The following is an 18780-nucleotide window of genomic DNA, read 5'->3' as shown; positions in this document are numbered from 1 at the left end:
GAATACAAGAATGAACAAAATAGCCCCTGCTCTTAAGGAATTCATAGCCCAATGGAGGACGTCAAATACTTAGATATGTGTATGTATTAATATAATGTGATAAGACTCTAAAAATGTATATGTAACATTAATTCCATATAAAGGGGAAAATTTTTTGCACTTCCAAAGAGTTACATAAAGCCGGCTTCCCGGCTTCAATGACAGTCAATAAGCTAAATAAATATATATCATAAACTAACTCACTACACATAGATAATTAAAACAAAACCACATTTCTAATTTAAGATCATGTCAGGTTTGTAATTTATGGTCTATGCTACTTTGAGTGTGTATTTGGTTGATTCATTTTAGTATTACAGCAAGTAAAATATAATAGTCCAGTAACAGAGAGTGATAAAAACACATTAAACTCTGAGGAGCTTAATAACAACCAAAAAATTAGGTTCATGCATACTAAAGGTTTTCAGGAATCTCCCTTCTACTGAAAAAAAAAATCATTTAAAAATGTAAGTTTGGGGGCTTCCCTGGTGGTGCAGTGGTTGAGAGTCCACCTGCCGACGCAGGAGACACGGGTTCGTGCCCTGGTCCGGGAGGATCCCACGTGCCGCGGAGCGGCTGGGCCCGTGAACCATGGCCGCTGAGCCTGCGCGTCCAGAGCCTGTGCTCCGCAGCGGGAGAGGCCACAACAGTGAGAGGTCCGCGTACCGCAAAAAAAAAAAAAAAAAAGAAAGAAAAAAAAGAAAATTTGTCCTTTTTATAACCCTAAATACCTAATCAAGCAGATTAATTTAAAAACAAAACAAAACCTTAAACACAAACTGGGTTTCAAGTTCAATAGTTCCAGAGGCAGGAATAGAGGAACAGACTAAGAATCAGAAGGGAAGGACCCTCTCATGAATGTCTACTATGCCAGATATTTATTTACTCAAGAAATATTTATTGAGCGCCTATTATGCAGCAGGAACAAGAGATAAAGCAGTAAGAAAGCCCTTAACCTCCTTTAACCTCCACAACAATTCTGAGACAGGTAGGATTATTTCCATGAGCCTCAAACATATGTGGAATATGGCCAAGGTGCTAGCCATAGAATTCAAATTTAAGCCTGTCTAACCTTAAAATCCTTGCTCTCACCTGTCTCCCCTACACCATGCTACCCACTAAAAGTAGGGAAGTAGGTGTCCCTCTTGAGCATTATGATAATATCCACCAAGTTAACTTTATAGGGTGGCTCCTGGGATTAAGTAAAATAATGTTTGAAATACTTAGAAAACTACTCAGAAAAGTCAAGTAACTTGCCTGAGATCACCTGTTGGTAAATGGAAGAGGCAGCACTCAAAACAAACTCTTCTGACTCCAAAGTTTGTAGTACACCTGGGCTACTAACTAAAGGATACCCACCTCCACTCTCCAGGATTTAACATGCAAACATGTAACAAATAGTCAATAAATATCTTGATTTGATTTAATTTAACTAATGAAACCTGAAGATTCAAGAGTCTTTCTATGGTTCTGTCTTCTTTACACTTAAAATTAAGAACTGTCCTGGACATATATCCAGAAAAGGCAAAACCTCTAATTCAAAAAGACACCTGCACCCCAATGTTCATAGCAGCACTATTTACAATAGCCAAGATATGGAAGCAACCTAAGTGTCCACTGACAGATGAATGGATAAAGAAGATGTGGTGTGTGTGTCTGTGTGTGTGTGTATATATATATACATATATATATATATATATATATACACAATGGAATATTACTTAGCCATAAAAAGAATGAAATAATGTCATTTGCAGCAACATGGATGGACTATAGACTAGATTATTATACTAAGTGAAGTAAGTCTGACAAAGACAAATATCATACGATATCACTTTTATGTGGAATCTAAAAAAAGATACAAATGAACTTATTTCCAAAACAGAAACAGACTCACAGACATAGAAAACAAACTTACGATTACCAAAGGGGAAAGGGGGGGGAATAAATTAGGAGTTTGCAATTAACAGACATCCATGACTATGTATAAAATAGGCAAACAAGGACCTACGGTATAACACAGGGCACTATACTTAATATTTTGTAATAAACTATAAGGGAAAAGAATCTGAAAAAAGAATATATATATATATATATATATATATATATAACTGAATCTCTGTGCTGTATACCTGAAACTAACATAACATTGTAAATCAACTTTACTTCTACAACAACAACAAAAAAATAAACTGATTATAGATCTTTTTTTTTTAAAAAAAAAAAAGGACCTACAGGCTTCCCTAGTGGCGCAATAGTTGAGAGTCCACCTGCCGATGCAGGGGACACGGGTTCGTGCCCCGTTGCGGCTGGGCCCGTGAGCCAGTGAGCCATGGCCACTGAGCCTGCGCGTCCAGAGCCTGTACTCCGCAACGGGAGAGGCCACAACAGTAAGAGGCCCGCACACAGCAAAAAAAAAAAAAAGGACCTACTATAATTTTTTTTTTTTTTTTGCGGTACGCGGGCCTCTCTCGCGCCGCGGAGCACAGGCTCCGGACGCGCAGGCTCAGCGGCCATGGCTCACGGGCCCAGCCACTCCGCGACATGTGGGATCTTCCCAGCGCAGGGCACGAACCCGTGTCCCCTGCATCGGCAGGCGGACTCTCAACCACTGAGCCACCAGGGAAGCCCCTTTCTGAGTTTTTTGATGTACATTGTAAATGAAATAAACATGCTTCTACTTGTACTATATTCCAAGGAACTACAATGAGAAAAATAAAGCTACCAGTATCCCATATTTAAACCGATACATCTATTGATATGTAATGAATATGTAATATTAAAAGGAATAATTACATCGTGAGACACAACTATTTTTCATGAAACTACAAACTACATAAACTTGAGATGAAACAGTCTGCTTGCTATTGCTGAATATTTAAAAACACATAATGCTGAAGTTTAAATTTAGAGATAAAGAGGTACATTATTATACGTTCTGATAAAAACCAAATTTATCCCGTTATTAAAACTGAATATAAGCGACACATTATTCAAGGTAGAAAATTTTACTTGGGCAATTATTTATATATAACTTAAAGCATTTCATTTTTATCTCAGTTAATTAAATGGATGCATATGAATATAAGTTACACAGAAATGGAAAACTATTTACCATCTTCTCTTCACTCCCCATTTATGCTAAAATTAATGTTAAACCTTACTGGCATAAATGTAAAAGTTACCTTTAGCTTCAAATTTTATATATATGTGTGTGTGTATATATATATTTTGACATTTATATATTTATATGTTGAAAGAAGACAAAAGTAAAAAAGATATAAAAATAAGTGTGCAAAGTTGCAAGGCAAAAAAGTCTTTATTCTCTTGCAACTATACACGTTATGGTATAACTATCAGACTCTAATTAAAGTCATTTTCCTTGAAAATCTGTAAGAGAATGCGGAAGTAGCAATTAAAAGTTTTTCACTCAGAAAAATATTTACATAGTGGTGAACTACTCAAGCCAATTTTGTGTTCTCAACTATTACGTATTTCATAATAAATCTAGATGAGTTACTATTACTAAACATTTAACTAGTGCCCCAGATCAAAATCAACAGCAAACTTTCTGGGAAATTATGTACTGCAGCCCTCATTGAAAGTGTACAGTATCTACAACATCTTTTCATCATTTAAAACATTCTACTGCAAAAACAAACTGTTGTTTTAGCTTACTTCTCTTTTAAAAATCCTAAATAAAAGCATTCTTATGAACAATGTATTTGAGCTTAAATAAATAAAAGCAGCCCTGCTTATAGAGTCAAGCTTGGCAGCCCAAATGAAATTACTAGAATAAACTTAAGCCTTAGGTTTACATATGAGTGTGTTTATATGTATGTCTTTATCTTTCCCAGATAAATCTAAATGAGGAGAGGGGTACAATGAAAAGAAAAAAGGTATTTTTCTATCTTTTATTTTTCCTCCCTTGTGACTAGCAATAAAAACTCTTAAGAAAAAAGCTGTGTGCTAGCTTTGGGGACAGGAAAGTAGAGAAGGAAACTTTCAGACTCTTTTCAGTTCCCTGAAAGTAATGAGGAGCAACAAGAGAAAAGAAGCACAGAAGAAAAGATGAGTAGAATAAATAAGTGCTCCTAAAGTGGTGTCCTCTAGTTCAATTCCCAATGCTCCCTAAAGCAGTCCTTCTCAACTTCAGATCATTTCACTCTCTATCCAGAATCCTAATATATTTTCACAAAGCCTGCTTGCCTTTCTCTTGATAACAGCTAAGTGCCAGGCATGGTACCAAATGGATTATCTTTTTTCATCATCACAGCAACCTGAGGACTGAGGCTATGCAGAGCTGAGTAACTTGTCCAAGGTCATAAGGCTGGTAAGTGGTAGATTTGATCAGAAACCCAGAATCTCTATTCTATTAGCCATTACACTATATGGCATTCTCTCTTGCAGATTCTAAAATCTCACTTTTGTTGGTGCAAGATGAGACTAACATGGAGGGATCTGCTTAAACTTGTCATACATAAGTAGTAAGTATAAATTCATACACATAAAACTGAAGCAGAAAGAGCTCAAGTGCTTTGCTCTAATAGGGGTTAGTTTAAGTATCAAGTATCAGAATAAAGTAGAATGCTTTTTCAAAACTTTTTAAAATGTATCAAGATAGGTGATTGAGATACTGAGAATTCTAGAGCCTACTACTCAAAGTGTGTACCAAACAGCAGGATCTACACTGCGAGTTCGTTAAAATGCAGAATCTCAAGGTCCCACCCCCATACATATTAAATCTTCATTTTAACAAGACTTTCAGAGAATTCATATACACATTAAGTTTGAAAAGCTCTGCTCTATAACTGCGAACCACACGTTGAGTGGCAAAGGTCTGGAAAACAGCCTTAGGATTCTCAAAACATAAACACCACTTAGAAATGGAGGACTTTCAAAAATCAACACAACACTATTTTCTGCTGAATTTGTAACTCTCAATGTTTTCCTGCCACCAGCAACTCCAATGTTTTATGGCACTCTTCCCAAAACAAAAAACAAAAACAAAAAAATGGACTCACTTGCTTCTGGGGCCACGATGGCAGAATTTCTAACAGAAGAATTTAGAGCTAGAAGACACTCAAAAAGTATTTGCCTATAGTTACTAGTCTTGAAAGGGCTAATGCATAAAAGAATTTGTTGGAAAAATTCATACAGATAATGTAGCTCATAAAGTTAAGAAATTGAAGCTACAAATACTTGAGAAGGGAATAGACAGAAATCTGCATTAACAGTGTCAACTTCACTTTAAGATATAATGCACAAGATCACACCAGCTATTTAATACTACCTTTAAAGAACTGTCTAAAGATTTTGAACAGAATATTACATGCCCCGATTTTTCTTTTCTTTCACAGATCACAGAGCAAGAAGAGTAGAGTCAAAGTAGGCTAATTATTTTTAAAGCAGTAAAAGGCCAAAATAGCTCAACCCAGTGCTTTCCGATTTATTTTTGAGTACTATATGCTAATTAAAACTTATTTATAAAGAGTTATAATGAAGTATAGTCAGCAAATAGATTAAAATTCCTTTGTAACCTTAAGGCTTGAAGAAACTTTACAATATTTACTATGTGTAATGACTTTAGATTTCTTAAATAATCATCTCAATTAGTAACAAATTGGTCAATCTGTGAGCACTACATTCCCAACTGCATCAAATCATTGGCAGTATTATACTATCAAAAGTTTTAGTGGTTCTTAGTAGGAGCCAGAAATCAAAACTGAATATCATTTTGGCTTCCATTTGTCATATAGCTTCAAAAATTTCCAAAACACCTAAGTAGATTAGGTATTTCTAGCTCCTTATATAGTTATTCTGTGTTATAAATTCTAACTATAACTATTTTGAAAGAAAACATCGCCACAAATAATATTGTACAGAAAAATGTGATATAAACCTTCTAAGCTGTTTTTTTTAATACATTTATTTATTTATTTATATTTATTTTTGGCTGCATTGGGTCTTCGTTGTTGGCGCGGGCTTTCTCTAGTTGTGGCGAGCAGGCGGATACTCTTCGTTGCAGTGCACGGGCTTCTCACTGCGGTGGCTTCTCTTGTTGCGGAGCACAGGCTCTAGGCGTGTGGGCTTCAGTAACTGTGGCAGGCAGGCTCAGTAGTTGTGGCTCGCGGGCTCTAGAGCACAGGCTCAGTAGTTGTGGCGCACGGGCTTAGTTGCTCCGCAGCATGTGAGATCTTCCCGGACCAGGGCTGGAATCTGTGTCCCCAACATTGGCAGGCAGATTCTTAACCACTGCGCCACCAGGGAAGTCCCCTTCTGAGCTATTTAACATCTTTATACAACCAAGAATGTACTGCTTCATCGGGACTGCCCAGTTAACTTTTTAGAAAACATGATTAAAAGTAGAATCCAAGTAAACAATTTGAACTAAACATTTAAAGGTAAAGGTTTAAGATGGATAAAGCAATTGACTAAAAGAAAGACTTTAAACCTATTCTAGGATTCCCCCATCTTCTTTGCAACTTTGAGGAAGTTACTTACCCCTCTAAATCTTGTTGAAATTCCATCCATCTCCTCAGTCCAAGCAATTTAATAGAATTAACTGGATCAAACCTCTAAAGAAATTTAGAGTCCCTTTGACCTTATATAAATAGGGGTTTTGGAGTCATAAAGACCTGAGTTTGAATCCACATAATAGTTTGAATCTATATACTAGTATACATAAACCAAATACTAGTTTAAGTGACATTGGGCAAACTACTTAACCCCTTCTTTGCTTTTGCTGTTGTTGTGCAATAACAGCTGTCATACCTCCATGGAGCGGGGAGGGGAGGGAAGTAATAAAGATTATATGAAAACCCCACAAAGTATTCAGAATGGTTTTAATAAGTTCAAATAACCTTCATAAAAAACAGTTTAAAAAAAATTAACTCTTCAAATCTATACTAGATATATAAACATTGCACAAATTATTTTTATCTTTCCTAAAAGATGAACTGATGATTTGAAAGGAAATAACATCTGAGAAAGTTTTTAAAACCAGAGATTATCTAAGCTTTTGTTTAGATTTCTTGTGAAATATCTAAAATACCATCACATAATAATTCTAATGTGTCATTTAATTTCTTTTAAAATTGGTTTCATTTAATTAGTTTCTCAATGAAAAATTCAATGAATTCATTCCTAAGAGTTACTACAGTTATTATTACTTTTAAAACACTTCAATGTTTACACAACAACTGAGGGTGTTAAAAGCCATCAGATAGTAATGTCTAACCTTTGCAACAAAAGGGTAATACATATTTTACTGAAGTTTTATACAGATTTTTGTTATGGCTAAAAATTAACTGTCTTAAAAAGAGTTAACTGAACCAAAATCAGTGGAGGTAAAGATATACTAGCACTAAAACGTAATAAATGATTACAAATACTTTACTACTGGAAATGCATATTTTAATATAAACTTAGCATAAAGTACACCTCTCTTCACAAAAATTTACATTCTACTATCTTTTTATTCAGGTGGAATGGAATAAATTTGAGGGAAATTGACAGGTGTGGGTTAGAGATTTATAGATTCAAAAGAACTTCTCATTTTGTATACACTTGAAGTGAATTATTTGATTTGTCCTCATTGTGTAATAAAAAGTTTTGTGAACTTTGTTTCTCCCCGTTTTGTGTTTATTGGTTTAAAAAGTTAATGTGTACAAACCTAGTCCTGTAGGATTTGTAATTCTTAACAGAGAAACTGCCAAGTACTGTGAATACTTTTACATTTCAGCATTTAATATTTTTTAAAGTATTACTGATATGTAAGTCATTATGTTCACTAAAAGTCTTTAAAAGTGTAGTCCGAAAGATCATGTTGTTTTTGGCTCAGTTTAAAGGTACTTCTTTCACAAGAGAATTCTTTTACTATTTACAACATAAGAGATTTCTAGAATGGATAACTTAAACCTTCAGTGAAAACTAAAAATCACACACATATAAAATAGGGAGTAAAATCCTATTATTAGGACAAATATACTTTTTACAAATTCCTTTAACTGCCTACACTTTCTTAAAAAGTACATAAGACATACTTTTCTTCTGATTAAAATCCAAGTGCCCTTCATTTTCCACAATAATAAGATTACCTACATTGTTATGTTTTTAGGGGGGAGGGGGAGGGGAGGGAAAGGTGAAGAGAAGAAACGTGAAATCCTACCTGACTAAAAAGAAGTATTACCATGATAGTTTTCTCGGTTTGGTTGGGTTTTGGGTTTTGGTTGTGTGTATCTGTGTACACAAACGCTTCTGACCGGGAGGTGTAATGAGTAAAATGACAGTTTATGAAGCCCATAAAGTCTAACTTGGATCAAATTCAAATTCACAAACTCCACAAAAGTCTACAGATTAGCCCAGAGCTACAAAGAATAAAAGTCAAGGCAGCGCCGGCCAACTCTTAAGCCGAGACTGAAAAGCCAAGTGTGGTGAACTTAACCTTTACTCACTGTTGCGCTTAGAACTAGGTACACTGGTTCTTAGAGAAGAAAAAACAAAAACCCCAAGTTCCTCATGCCACTGTCTTAAAAAAACAAACAAATAAACAAACAAACCCGAGATAAGGCATTATACTAGGTAACCTGGAAATGGCATTAGGCTGCCACTGACGTGACCCTCACTTTGGCACCGACACGTACCGTAGTCTGCAAAACCATACCTTCTTCTTCGCTCTTAAGACAGAAGCCCGGTCTGTAAACACATTTTGATTGCAAGGTATCCTACCTGTCAGCGTAATCCTTTGGTCTGGCGGCACCGAGACGACTTGGCTTTCCCGCATTTTCAAAGCGCCCAGATTTGGAGACGTTGCCTGCGCTCGGGTGACTTCGGGGGGTGTCCTACGAGCGCGACCCTTCATTCCCAGAGACAGCAGGCGTCCTTTGTACATCCACTTCTGCAGCTTCTTGACTGTCACCGCGGGCGGTTTGAGGAAGGGGAGCCCCTCCTGGCTGTCTTCTTTGCTGCGGCTTCCCGAGGAGCGGCGGGGGTCCTCGGAGCTGGGAGGCCGGAGGCCGGAGGGCGCCGCGGCCCGGGAGCTGCCTCCGCTCCAGCCGTCCATCCCGCCTCCACGTGGCGGGGGCTCGTCCGGTTCCCCGCGCGCGCCGCACCTGATCCAGCTGTCGCTCCGCCACCGCTGTAAGGGAGGCGGCTTTGCACCCACACGGAGGCTGTCGAGGCTTCTGCTGCAGGGCAGCCGCATCCGAGGAGTCCGCGGGCGGCCTCCCCCCGACTCCCTCGGAGGCGACCGGGGCGGGGACACCTGCTGCCAAGGGCAGTCGCCGCCTCCCCGCTCGCAGTCTCGGGGGCAGGCTCGGCGGGCCGCCGCGCCGCAGGGGGAAGGCGGCTGGCCCGGAGCCCGGGCTCCCGCAGGGCAGCCGCGATCCGCCCTGCCCCGGTCGCCCTGCCGCCTGCCCGAGTCAGGGGGCAGGTCGTGCATGGCCTGGATCAGCAGATAATAGGCCTCTCGCAACTGGGTCTGCAGCCTGCCTGTCTCCAGACGGCCGCCCTCCGCCCCTGGGGAGGAGCCAGCGGCCGGGGGAGGCGGGGGCCACCGCTCCGCCTCCGCCCCCTCAGGCTCCGGCGTGGGCTGGGAGCCGCCGGGCAGGTTCTCGTAGTAGTCGGCGTCGTCCTCCTCGTCCTCTACGCTGCCCTCGGAGCCCGGCGGAGCGTGCAGAGAGGCGCGAGTGAGCCCGCGGCCCGAGGGTGCGGCCTCCTTCCCGCCGCGCGGCCGAGGCCCGAGCGCCCCCGACCTCTCCGGCCGCCCTCCCGGGACCCGCGCCTCAGGACCCCACGCCTGAGGCGACGGCGGCGGTCGTTCCAGGCTCGGCCGGGTTCCGCCGGCGCGCTCGCGTAGGGGCCCGCCCGGAGCACCCCCGGCATCTCCCTCGGCAGCCGAAGAGGCCGCCGCTGCTGTGGCCACCCAGCGCCCGGGCCCCCCGGCGGCACGAGGACCCCGCCTCCCCCGGAGCCTGGACAGCGTCCTCCTCAAAGGGTCCGTCATCCCCCTCCGCCTCAGCAGCCAGGCTCGCCCCTGGTGCGGGGACAGCTCGGAGTCCCGCTCGGGAGGAAGCCGCGCTCGCGGCGGCGGCGGCGGCTCCCCATGACCGACACTGGCCCTCGCGGGCTCCTCACATTCTTGGCATAACTCTGCCGCGGGACGGGTGGGGGAGGGCGGCGGCGCCGCAGAGCGCATGCCCCGGAGCCCTGGGCCGCAACGGGGCGCGCGGGCTGCCGGCTGCTACTCTGCGGGCGTCGGGCGAGGCAAGGCGGAGGGCGGGGAAGGGAGGTGGGTGAGAGCTAAGGAAGACCGAGGGATGCAGAGAGAGCGTACCGAGGGGGGTGGGGGGTTGCAGTAAGAGTCGAGGCGGGAAAAAGAAGGAGCGGGAAGGTGAGTCTGCGCTGGAGGCTGCAAAGTTCTGGTTGGGGAGACGGAGAAAGGGAACGTGCCCTCCTGGCTGCCACTCAGTCACCTTCACCACCCTCCGCATTGCCACCACTGCACGAGGCGTGTCCTATAGTGCAAGTCCTAGCTTGAGAGAAAACAAAGATTGTTTTGACGGATAAGGTATGAGTACAGGTGTATCTCACTTAGTGAAGTGTGTTCTAGAAACGTTCCGAATCATTTTAATTTGTACAGGGAGCTGCCCATTTAAAGGAAATTTTCAGAGATTCCTTTTCAATTAGGAAGAACCCTTTTGCCCAAAAAAATCACCACTGGTGTCTCTTTTTAAAGTCTATTTTTCTTTCTTCCTTCCTTCCTTCCTTCCTCCCTCCCTCCCTCCCTTCCTTCCTTCCTGTTAATGCATGCTAACACAAAATTAATTGTAGCATAAACCAAAACTTGTAAAACGGAGGCGCAAATATAGCCTCCCCCATCACCTAACACTTTGTTTTAATTAAAACTGGGTTGAAAAACAATTGGGTTGAAATTGAGAAACAATGTTATTTGGAAATACCAACTCTCTCTCAAAAGCATTAAATTCCATGTTCTGTGTAACATTTGTAAAATACCTTGTGTTGCCACAGAGCAGTGGACCTGTTTGTGGTTGATAAGAATCAATCTGATTTCAGAGTTAAACTTTTTAGCGCTTACGTATTAGAAGGGGCCTTTGTCCGAGTACCTCATAAGTGTACTACTAACTCCTAGCACAGTACTTGCACCTAGTAAGTACTCAAGAAATATTTGTTGAATAAACAAATGCTTGCATGAGTGAATTTAACTGACCCTATTTTCAACGATATATATCTATGTAAGTTCCTTTTTTTTTTTTTTTTTTCCTATCAGTCAAAGGCTCCAGCCTCTAAATGTGCTTTGACCTATACTTCCTTTATTAGTACCTAGGCTCTGCATCCTGGAATAATTTTACCTGCATCTCTATTTGCAGAAATCTTACCCATCCTCTAAGATTCCATTCAGCTGCCTTCTTCATGAAGTCGTCTCTGATCTTCCACATGGGCACAATCTCTCTTCCTCCAAACTCCAATAGTACTTTATTCATACCCACTCAAAGTATGTTTATTATTTTTTGTTTTTTACAAGGTGCACCCTATCTCCCATACAAGAAAATTCATAAACTCCTTGAGGGCAGAGACTATTTATACTTGACTTCTATATTCTTCATAGAGTATAACATCTTATACACTGTACATGACGAATAAATATTTTAAAACTAATGTCAACTTTAATTTGAAGGAAGCAAATGACTTTAATTTCCAGTCTATTGCCTGACTCTCCACTAGACCATACTCTATTAGTGTTGTTTTAAAATTCTTTCAGTGATGTGTAAGAACATACTTTGTTAAATAATCTTAATTCTCATCTAGGAAAATACAGTGAAATGTTACACTACAATTTGCATACATTACTATTTATAGTTCTACACTATTTTTATTCTGTGGAACCAAAGCTATTTAATGACTAGTCAAGGCATAAAATTATGTCCCAGTGAAATATTCCCACAGGAAATGGCTGATGATAAAGCTGCCAATGGTGTCTATAAACACAATTTGATCTCTATCTCAGAAATTGTTTCCATTCCAACTCTTGTTTGCAAAATCTTTTTATTCTTTGTAGTTAACACAGTTGTTAAGAATACCATAAGTTGCATATCTATGTTAAAATGAATAGAAAAATGTAAGGTGGTAGGTCTTGGTTGAACTTCATCCTTAATTCAACTTGTCATCTTGTTGAGTTCAGGAACTATAGAACATTGGCCAGTATAAAATATTATGCAATGTTCTAAGAATTATTCAGAACTAAGTCTGATGCTGTACGGCACAACTGAACTTAAAGTTGCTTTAAAGTTGAGAATGTTCTAACGCATAAATTCCCAATTTTTAAGAAGTATTTTGGGTCACAACAGCAATGTAGGCAGTCATAGCTATGTGACACTATTTAATGACTTTAGAAATGCAAATCCCACTTTTCTGTATGTGCATAACACTTCAATAAGTTTATAAAAATGTAATTCTAAGAAGACAGTGCCCTCAAAACTTACATATGCATATAATTAAGACAGTGACAAGATATGAACATAAGCTATATTGTGTAAAATCCTTTTTGTGTTTTAACAATTTCTACCCTATTCCCACAGTTACCTCAATTTTCATATGTTTCTAATCAACAGATTCCTATGAAAACTAGGAGGTAGGGATATATTTTCCAGTGTTTGTACTTGCTTCTCAGTGACTTGGAAATCATTCTGATGCCCCATGAATCAACAACTATGTGTCGGCACTATCACAAAAGATAAAATAACTATGGGATAACAGGGCTCTAGTAAGCAGGGAGGTAAACTAGAGATGGGGTCATACTGAATCTAGGAAAAGGCAGGAAAGGCAGGGCAGGTTGAGGCAGAGGGCTAAGTCTAACAGCAGTAGAAGGGAAATATCTAGGTATCTTATGGTTATTTTCTAGGCAATGTAGGGTGCATTTCTCACTGCTACTCAGTCTTCCATTCTTGGTTCTTAGTGGAACCAAAGGCAAGTTTAACTTGGCATTTGCCCAGTTCTCTCTCTCTAAACTGCCTTATGGGGATCCTCTGGTGTAGACCTACATGGTCTGCCATGCAGTTCCATAAATAATTGAATAAAAAGTGCTTCAGCCTAAAGCTGACCACATCACCACTGCCCTGGGAATCAAAGAAGGCATGTCCTCAATAGAGCAATTTTTTCTGTTAGTTTTCTCGTAACTAAGTGTCTGGCAATTGGTAATATTTTTTACCTCATCCCACACCTCCAACCAAAGTAATAAATAGGAGGCTTTGGCTAAGTACATATGTATTTTCTAATATTTCGAAATCTATAATGTTTTAGAATATTCACTATTTCAGCTTCTCTTATTACATATTTGGGATATGCAGAGTAGCTTGCTCAAGGTCACCATAATAAGTGAAGGGGAATTCAGACCCCATCTATCTGATTCCAAAACCACTACAGCCCTGGGATATTTCCTTGTATAGAAAAAGAGAACAGACATTTTCTACTTGCACTGACTTGAACCTTTGTTTTCATAAATTATTTAGTTGGTTACCTTTCAGAAAAGATTTTAATATTTTATGAGCTTTTGTGAAATGCAGCTGAACATTGGAAAGCTGCTTGTTCAACATTTGGAATACTTCTCTGTGCAGTCCTCTTCAGGGGTGTTAGAACTAAATCCTATAATGTATTCCCATTTAACTGTAAATATTAAGCCACAATGTGAAACTGCATCCTGTAAATGTCATCTAATTTGAAAAGTAGGACAAGCTACAATTAAATACTTTAAAGGCAAAATATATGCATCCTTAAAACCACAGGAGCCCTCAGATAAGCCCCTTGAAAAGTGAACTGGTATAGCCTGTCTTTCCTAAATGACTTGTGCCTCAGGATAACCCATAGTTGAAGGGAATTTGCTCTTTTGCAGAGTTGTCATTCTAATAACAAGATTTGATGCAATATCAACATTTTTTACCTTAAAGAAATAATGGCTCTACGAATGGACCTAGGCAAAAGTCACCAATGACTATTAACATCACAAAGGGAGAAAGAGACAACCTGACACTACACGGCCTCTGATCCAGTACACAACTGCACCTATGATGTATTCTTACCAAAAATGAAACCTGAATCTGATCAAGATCTGATTACCAATTTCCAGGAATTACAGAGAACAGAGGAACATGTTAGATAGCACCATGGGAATGTGATCACAAAATCCAGACTATGGGAAGCTACAGGTGAGAGGATCCAGTTTCTTCAACATATTAACCAATTGCACTGTATGAACTTTCAAAATTTTAATTAGAATCCAGCTTTTCAAATAGATCCTGGCAACTGTTTTAAAGCAATACAACTTTGAGGACAGCCAAATAATATACACTGCAGGGATGTCAAGAGAATGTTGAAATCTAGGTCCAAGAACTATATAATTCCAAACTCTGAGTGGTATAATGGAAATGATCTGAAATATAGAACTAGTTCAAATCCTAATTTGATCAATCGTATACCCCAAAACCACTGATCATGGTGAACTTTTGCTCATCTTTGCCAATTCCAGATCAGTATTTCCCCTTCCTTCTAAAATTCCACAGCTCTTTTGAAATACCACCTGCTGCCTCTGCTTTTGTAGTCATCTACCAACTTCCCCTTCATTCCTGCTAACATCTACCTCAATATTTCTCTCCACTATTTTTCTTGTCATCCCTCTTGGTGATTTCATTATTCACAGAAAGGATCCACCCAATACCCTGGCCTATTGTTTTCTTGAACTTCTCTAATAATCTTGTCCTTCACCCACTTCAGCCACCCAGTCCTAGAGTCATATATTAGACTTTGTCATAACCAATAACTGCAAACTCTTCAGACACCACTTCCTATTTTCCAGCTCACTCCCTATAGCACTGCCTGCAACAATACTTTGATCCCACTATCCCTCCAGTCTATCACTCCCCTTCTTGCTTTCCCGGTTTAGATTGCATGGTCTTCGTATAATCAGTCCCTTGCATACATCCTCAACTCTTTTGTCCCTCTTTCCCATTGTCCTACTCATTTGGCAAAACCCCAATCCCTGGTTAAAACTAACTTTCCCACATACTTTGCACTGATACTTGAATGGCTTAATGTGACTGGAGAAAAACAGCACAGACTTCAAGTGGTTCCTGGATGCTGCCAAACAACTCCACTAAATAACCCAGTGCATTCATTCTCTTCCCTTTCTGAACTTAATTTTGACACCACCCCCCCTCCTCACTCTCAGTTATCACTTTTCTTTTTGTTACACTGAGATAATGGAAACATTCAGGAGAGAACTTCCTTGTTCTTCCACCACCAAATCTACCAGCTGGCATTACCTGATATTCCACCTCCCTCACTCCCTTACATTAGATGGGCTGCCCTGCACCTGCCTGAGGCTAACTTTCTGACCTCTCTCCTCTCCTCCCTCCTCTCCTCGCCCTCCAACACCCCAAACACACTCTTGCCTCAGAACCTTTGCATTTGTTGTTTCCTCTGCCTGAAATGATTTCATTTCAGGGAGCCTTGCTCCTTCCTTCCATTCAGGTCTCACCTCCAATGTTACCTCCTCAGAGAGCCCTTCCCTGACCACTTTACCTGAAATAATACCCCTATCCATTTTGCTTTATTTCTCTCCATTGTACCTATTACTATTTAATACTGCATGAGATGTCCATTTATTTGTTTATATGACACCAGCGACACCCCCAAATGCTGTAACCTCACCTTGTAGATTAGTGCTCCATACTTATTTGTTGAATGAATGTGTGACTTTCACACCCAGGAGCAAGTTAATATATGTTTCCATTTCCTCCCTGGTAAAATCAGATTGCTACTGTTTAGCAGGGTATAGATGAACCTTAAAAACATCATGCTCGGCAGCTCCCTGGTGGTCCAGTGGTTAGGACTCGGAGCTTTCACTACGGTGAGCCCTGGGAGGTTTAATCCCTGGTCAGGGAAGGAACTAAGATGCTGCAAGCTGCACTTTGCGGAGTTGGGGAGGTGGGTTATGCTAAGTGAAAGAGGTCAGACACAAAAGGTGACATATTTTATGATTTCATTTATGTGAACTATTCAGAATAAGCAAATCCATAGAGACAGAAAATGGATTAGTAGTTGCCGGGGACTGGGGGAAGATGAAGATTGATTGCTAAAGGGCATGGGATTTCTTTTTAAAATGATGAGACTATTCTAGAATTAGATTGTGGTGATGGTTGCACAACCTGGTAACTATACTAGAAATCACTGAATTGTAGACTTTAAAATGGTGAATTTTATGGTAAGCAAATTACATCTCATTTTTTTAAAAGAGGCTCTATTTTCCTGCCCTTTTATTTTTATACTCCCAGCTAATATTCATGGAAAATCTCAGTGAAAGAAAAATGTTTTAAAGGAACCTTTAAGAGAAGATTGGAGATGCAAATAACAACAGCTTGGCCGCTGTTTCACTGGGCAAAATCTGTCAGAAATGCTTTCATATACCAAATCCTAGGTTTTCAATAGAGTTTCTACATATTCAACAAATAAATACCAGTGGCTTCTTACTTACAGTTTACTTTTCTCTATCAATTACCAAGTAATAGACTTGGTATCAATTACCAAATTGTCAATATGAAATATTGTCAATATTTGGTAATTATCAATATCAATTATCAAATCTAGACTTACAAAATTAAATAAACAAGAAGACTTTTCTGACCCCCTCAACCTCTCACTACCACCAAGAAAACAAAGACAAAAGCATTTTCAGCATTTAGAAATAACCTCCTTTCATTTCTTACTTGGAAACTCATGGTTCTTTCATGTAAACAAAACCAAAGAGCATTACTTACACTTATAAGCAAGAAACTACAAAACAAAACAAAAAAAAAAGAAACCCATAATTACAGTGAGAGAGGTAAGTAAATAAACACTAAACACAGTTTTAGCCTTTTGTATTCTTCTACTGGAGGATTTTGTCTAAAGCACAGGGTAAGGAGCTACTTATTTTTGCAAGAGCAAGGAACCAGTTGAGGGGAAAACCAAACCAAAAGCTGCCTGATAACTTTTCTCCTGATTAAAATCATCTTCTGATCATTCAGTTATATGTCAAGAGGGAACTTCGGGTAAGCACTTATTTATTAACTATTTCAGGTAATCCGGAAAGAATGCTAGGCTCTTTTTACTGTATAAAACCAGTTATTTTCCTCCCAATCTCATTTTTCTGAGAGCACATATAACTATTAATTAATAACTATTAATAACTATTAATACCTCCATGATTTTACTTTAGAAAAATCTCAATTTTATTTCAGGTGTTGTTTTAAATTGTGGTACATGAATCATTTATGACACGTACAAGAGAGGGGAACATAGTATATGCAAGATCAGAAATGCCCATTAGTGTAGAAGTGGTAGATGCCAAGAAACACATTTCAAGTGGTGCTATGGACTAAATATTTGCATCTTCCCAAATTTCATATGTTGAAGCCCCGATGTGATAATATCTGGAGATGGCACCTTTGGGAGGTAATTAGGTCAAGAGAGTGGGGCCTCGGTTTAATGGAATTACTGTCCTTGTGAGAAGAGACACCAGACAGCTTGATTCCTTTCTCCAAATACAGACCGAGGAAAGTCCGTTTGGGCTGCTATAACCAAAGTACCAAAGACTGGGTGGCTTATCAACGTCAAACATTTATTTCTCACTGGTCCATGGGCAGAGAAGTCCAAGATCAAGAAGCAACAGACTTGGTGTCTTGTGAGAACCCACTTCCTGGTTCACATAGGGCCAACTTTTCTCTGTGTTCTCACATGGTGAAAGGGGCAAGGAAGCTCTTTAGAATCTCTTTTATAAGGGCACTAAACCCATTCATGTTGGCTCTACACACATGATGTAATCACCTTCCAAAGGCCCCACTTCCAAATACCACCCAAATACACTGGGCATTAAGATTCAACATATGAGTTTGGGGCACACAAACATTCAGTCTTTAGTGTGAGCTCCTCTGCAAGCCAAGGAGAGAACCCTCACCAGAAACCAACCATGTGAGCACTCTGATCTTGGATTTCCAGCCTCCAGAATTGTAAGAAAATAAATGTCTATTGTTTGAGCCACCCAGTCTATTGTATTTTTGTTACAGCATCCTGAGCAGACTAAGACAAGTGTGTCCTTTTAAATAGGAGGGCTCTTAAAGTAACATGTTATAGAAGTGGTAAATTGAAGTGGTAAAAGATTTAGTTTTATGCATATTTGTGACAATACTGATGAACACACCAGGAAGTTATGACAATTTCTTTGCTCTGAAAAATTCTGCCTCCAGTTATTAATTACAACAAGACAAGTAATTTCCAAAGAAATTCTTTCTTGCATTATACTTTCATTGATGGCTGGGATCATGTGTTATTCTTTGAACCCATAGGGCCCAACATTGCACATCCTAACCTATTCTTTGAAATCTGGACAGTAGTCTCAAGTCACATGCCTGTTCACAAAACACACCTTCTTATCATTTTTACTAAACAACTCATCCAAGAGTTAATGAAGTTCTTTCACACATGAATAATGAATTCAAGATGAAGAATAGGACCATCTCTTTCATCACCATAGTAAACAAAGTCACCATCTCTATTACGATGAAGCATGATAACAGTTTTCCTAGTTGCACCTAGAGATGCAAATAATTAGCTTGAAAGCTTGTTTCACTGGGCAATCACTGTCAGAAAGGCTTTCACACATTGTATCCCAGAAAATAAATTTCTATTGTT

The 18780-nt window shown here is 39.9% G+C and overlaps 1 protein-coding gene across 1 annotated transcript in view; it reads right to left on the bottom strand.

The window, feature by feature from the left end:
* The window catches only part of SYDE2 (synapse defective Rho GTPase homolog 2), a 37698-nt gene extending 28202 nt beyond the window's left edge, over positions 1-9496 (bottom strand). The window contains exon 1 of the mRNA XM_060142508.1: positions 8770-9496. Coding sequence (XP_059998491.1) covers positions 8770-9481 — 712 coding nt within the window. The 5' untranslated portion in view covers positions 9482-9496. The remainder of the gene's footprint in view (positions 1-8769) is intronic.
* Between the last annotated feature and the right edge of the window lie 9284 nt (positions 9497-18780).

Source organism: Lagenorhynchus albirostris, chromosome 2, assembly GCF_949774975.1.
Source record: "Lagenorhynchus albirostris chromosome 2, mLagAlb1.1, whole genome shotgun sequence".
In the NCBI taxonomy this organism is placed as follows: Eukaryota; Metazoa; Chordata; class Mammalia; order Artiodactyla; family Delphinidae; genus Lagenorhynchus; species Lagenorhynchus albirostris.
The sequence above is the reverse complement of the archived record's forward strand: the minus strand, read 5'-3'. Positions and strand labels throughout refer to the sequence as shown.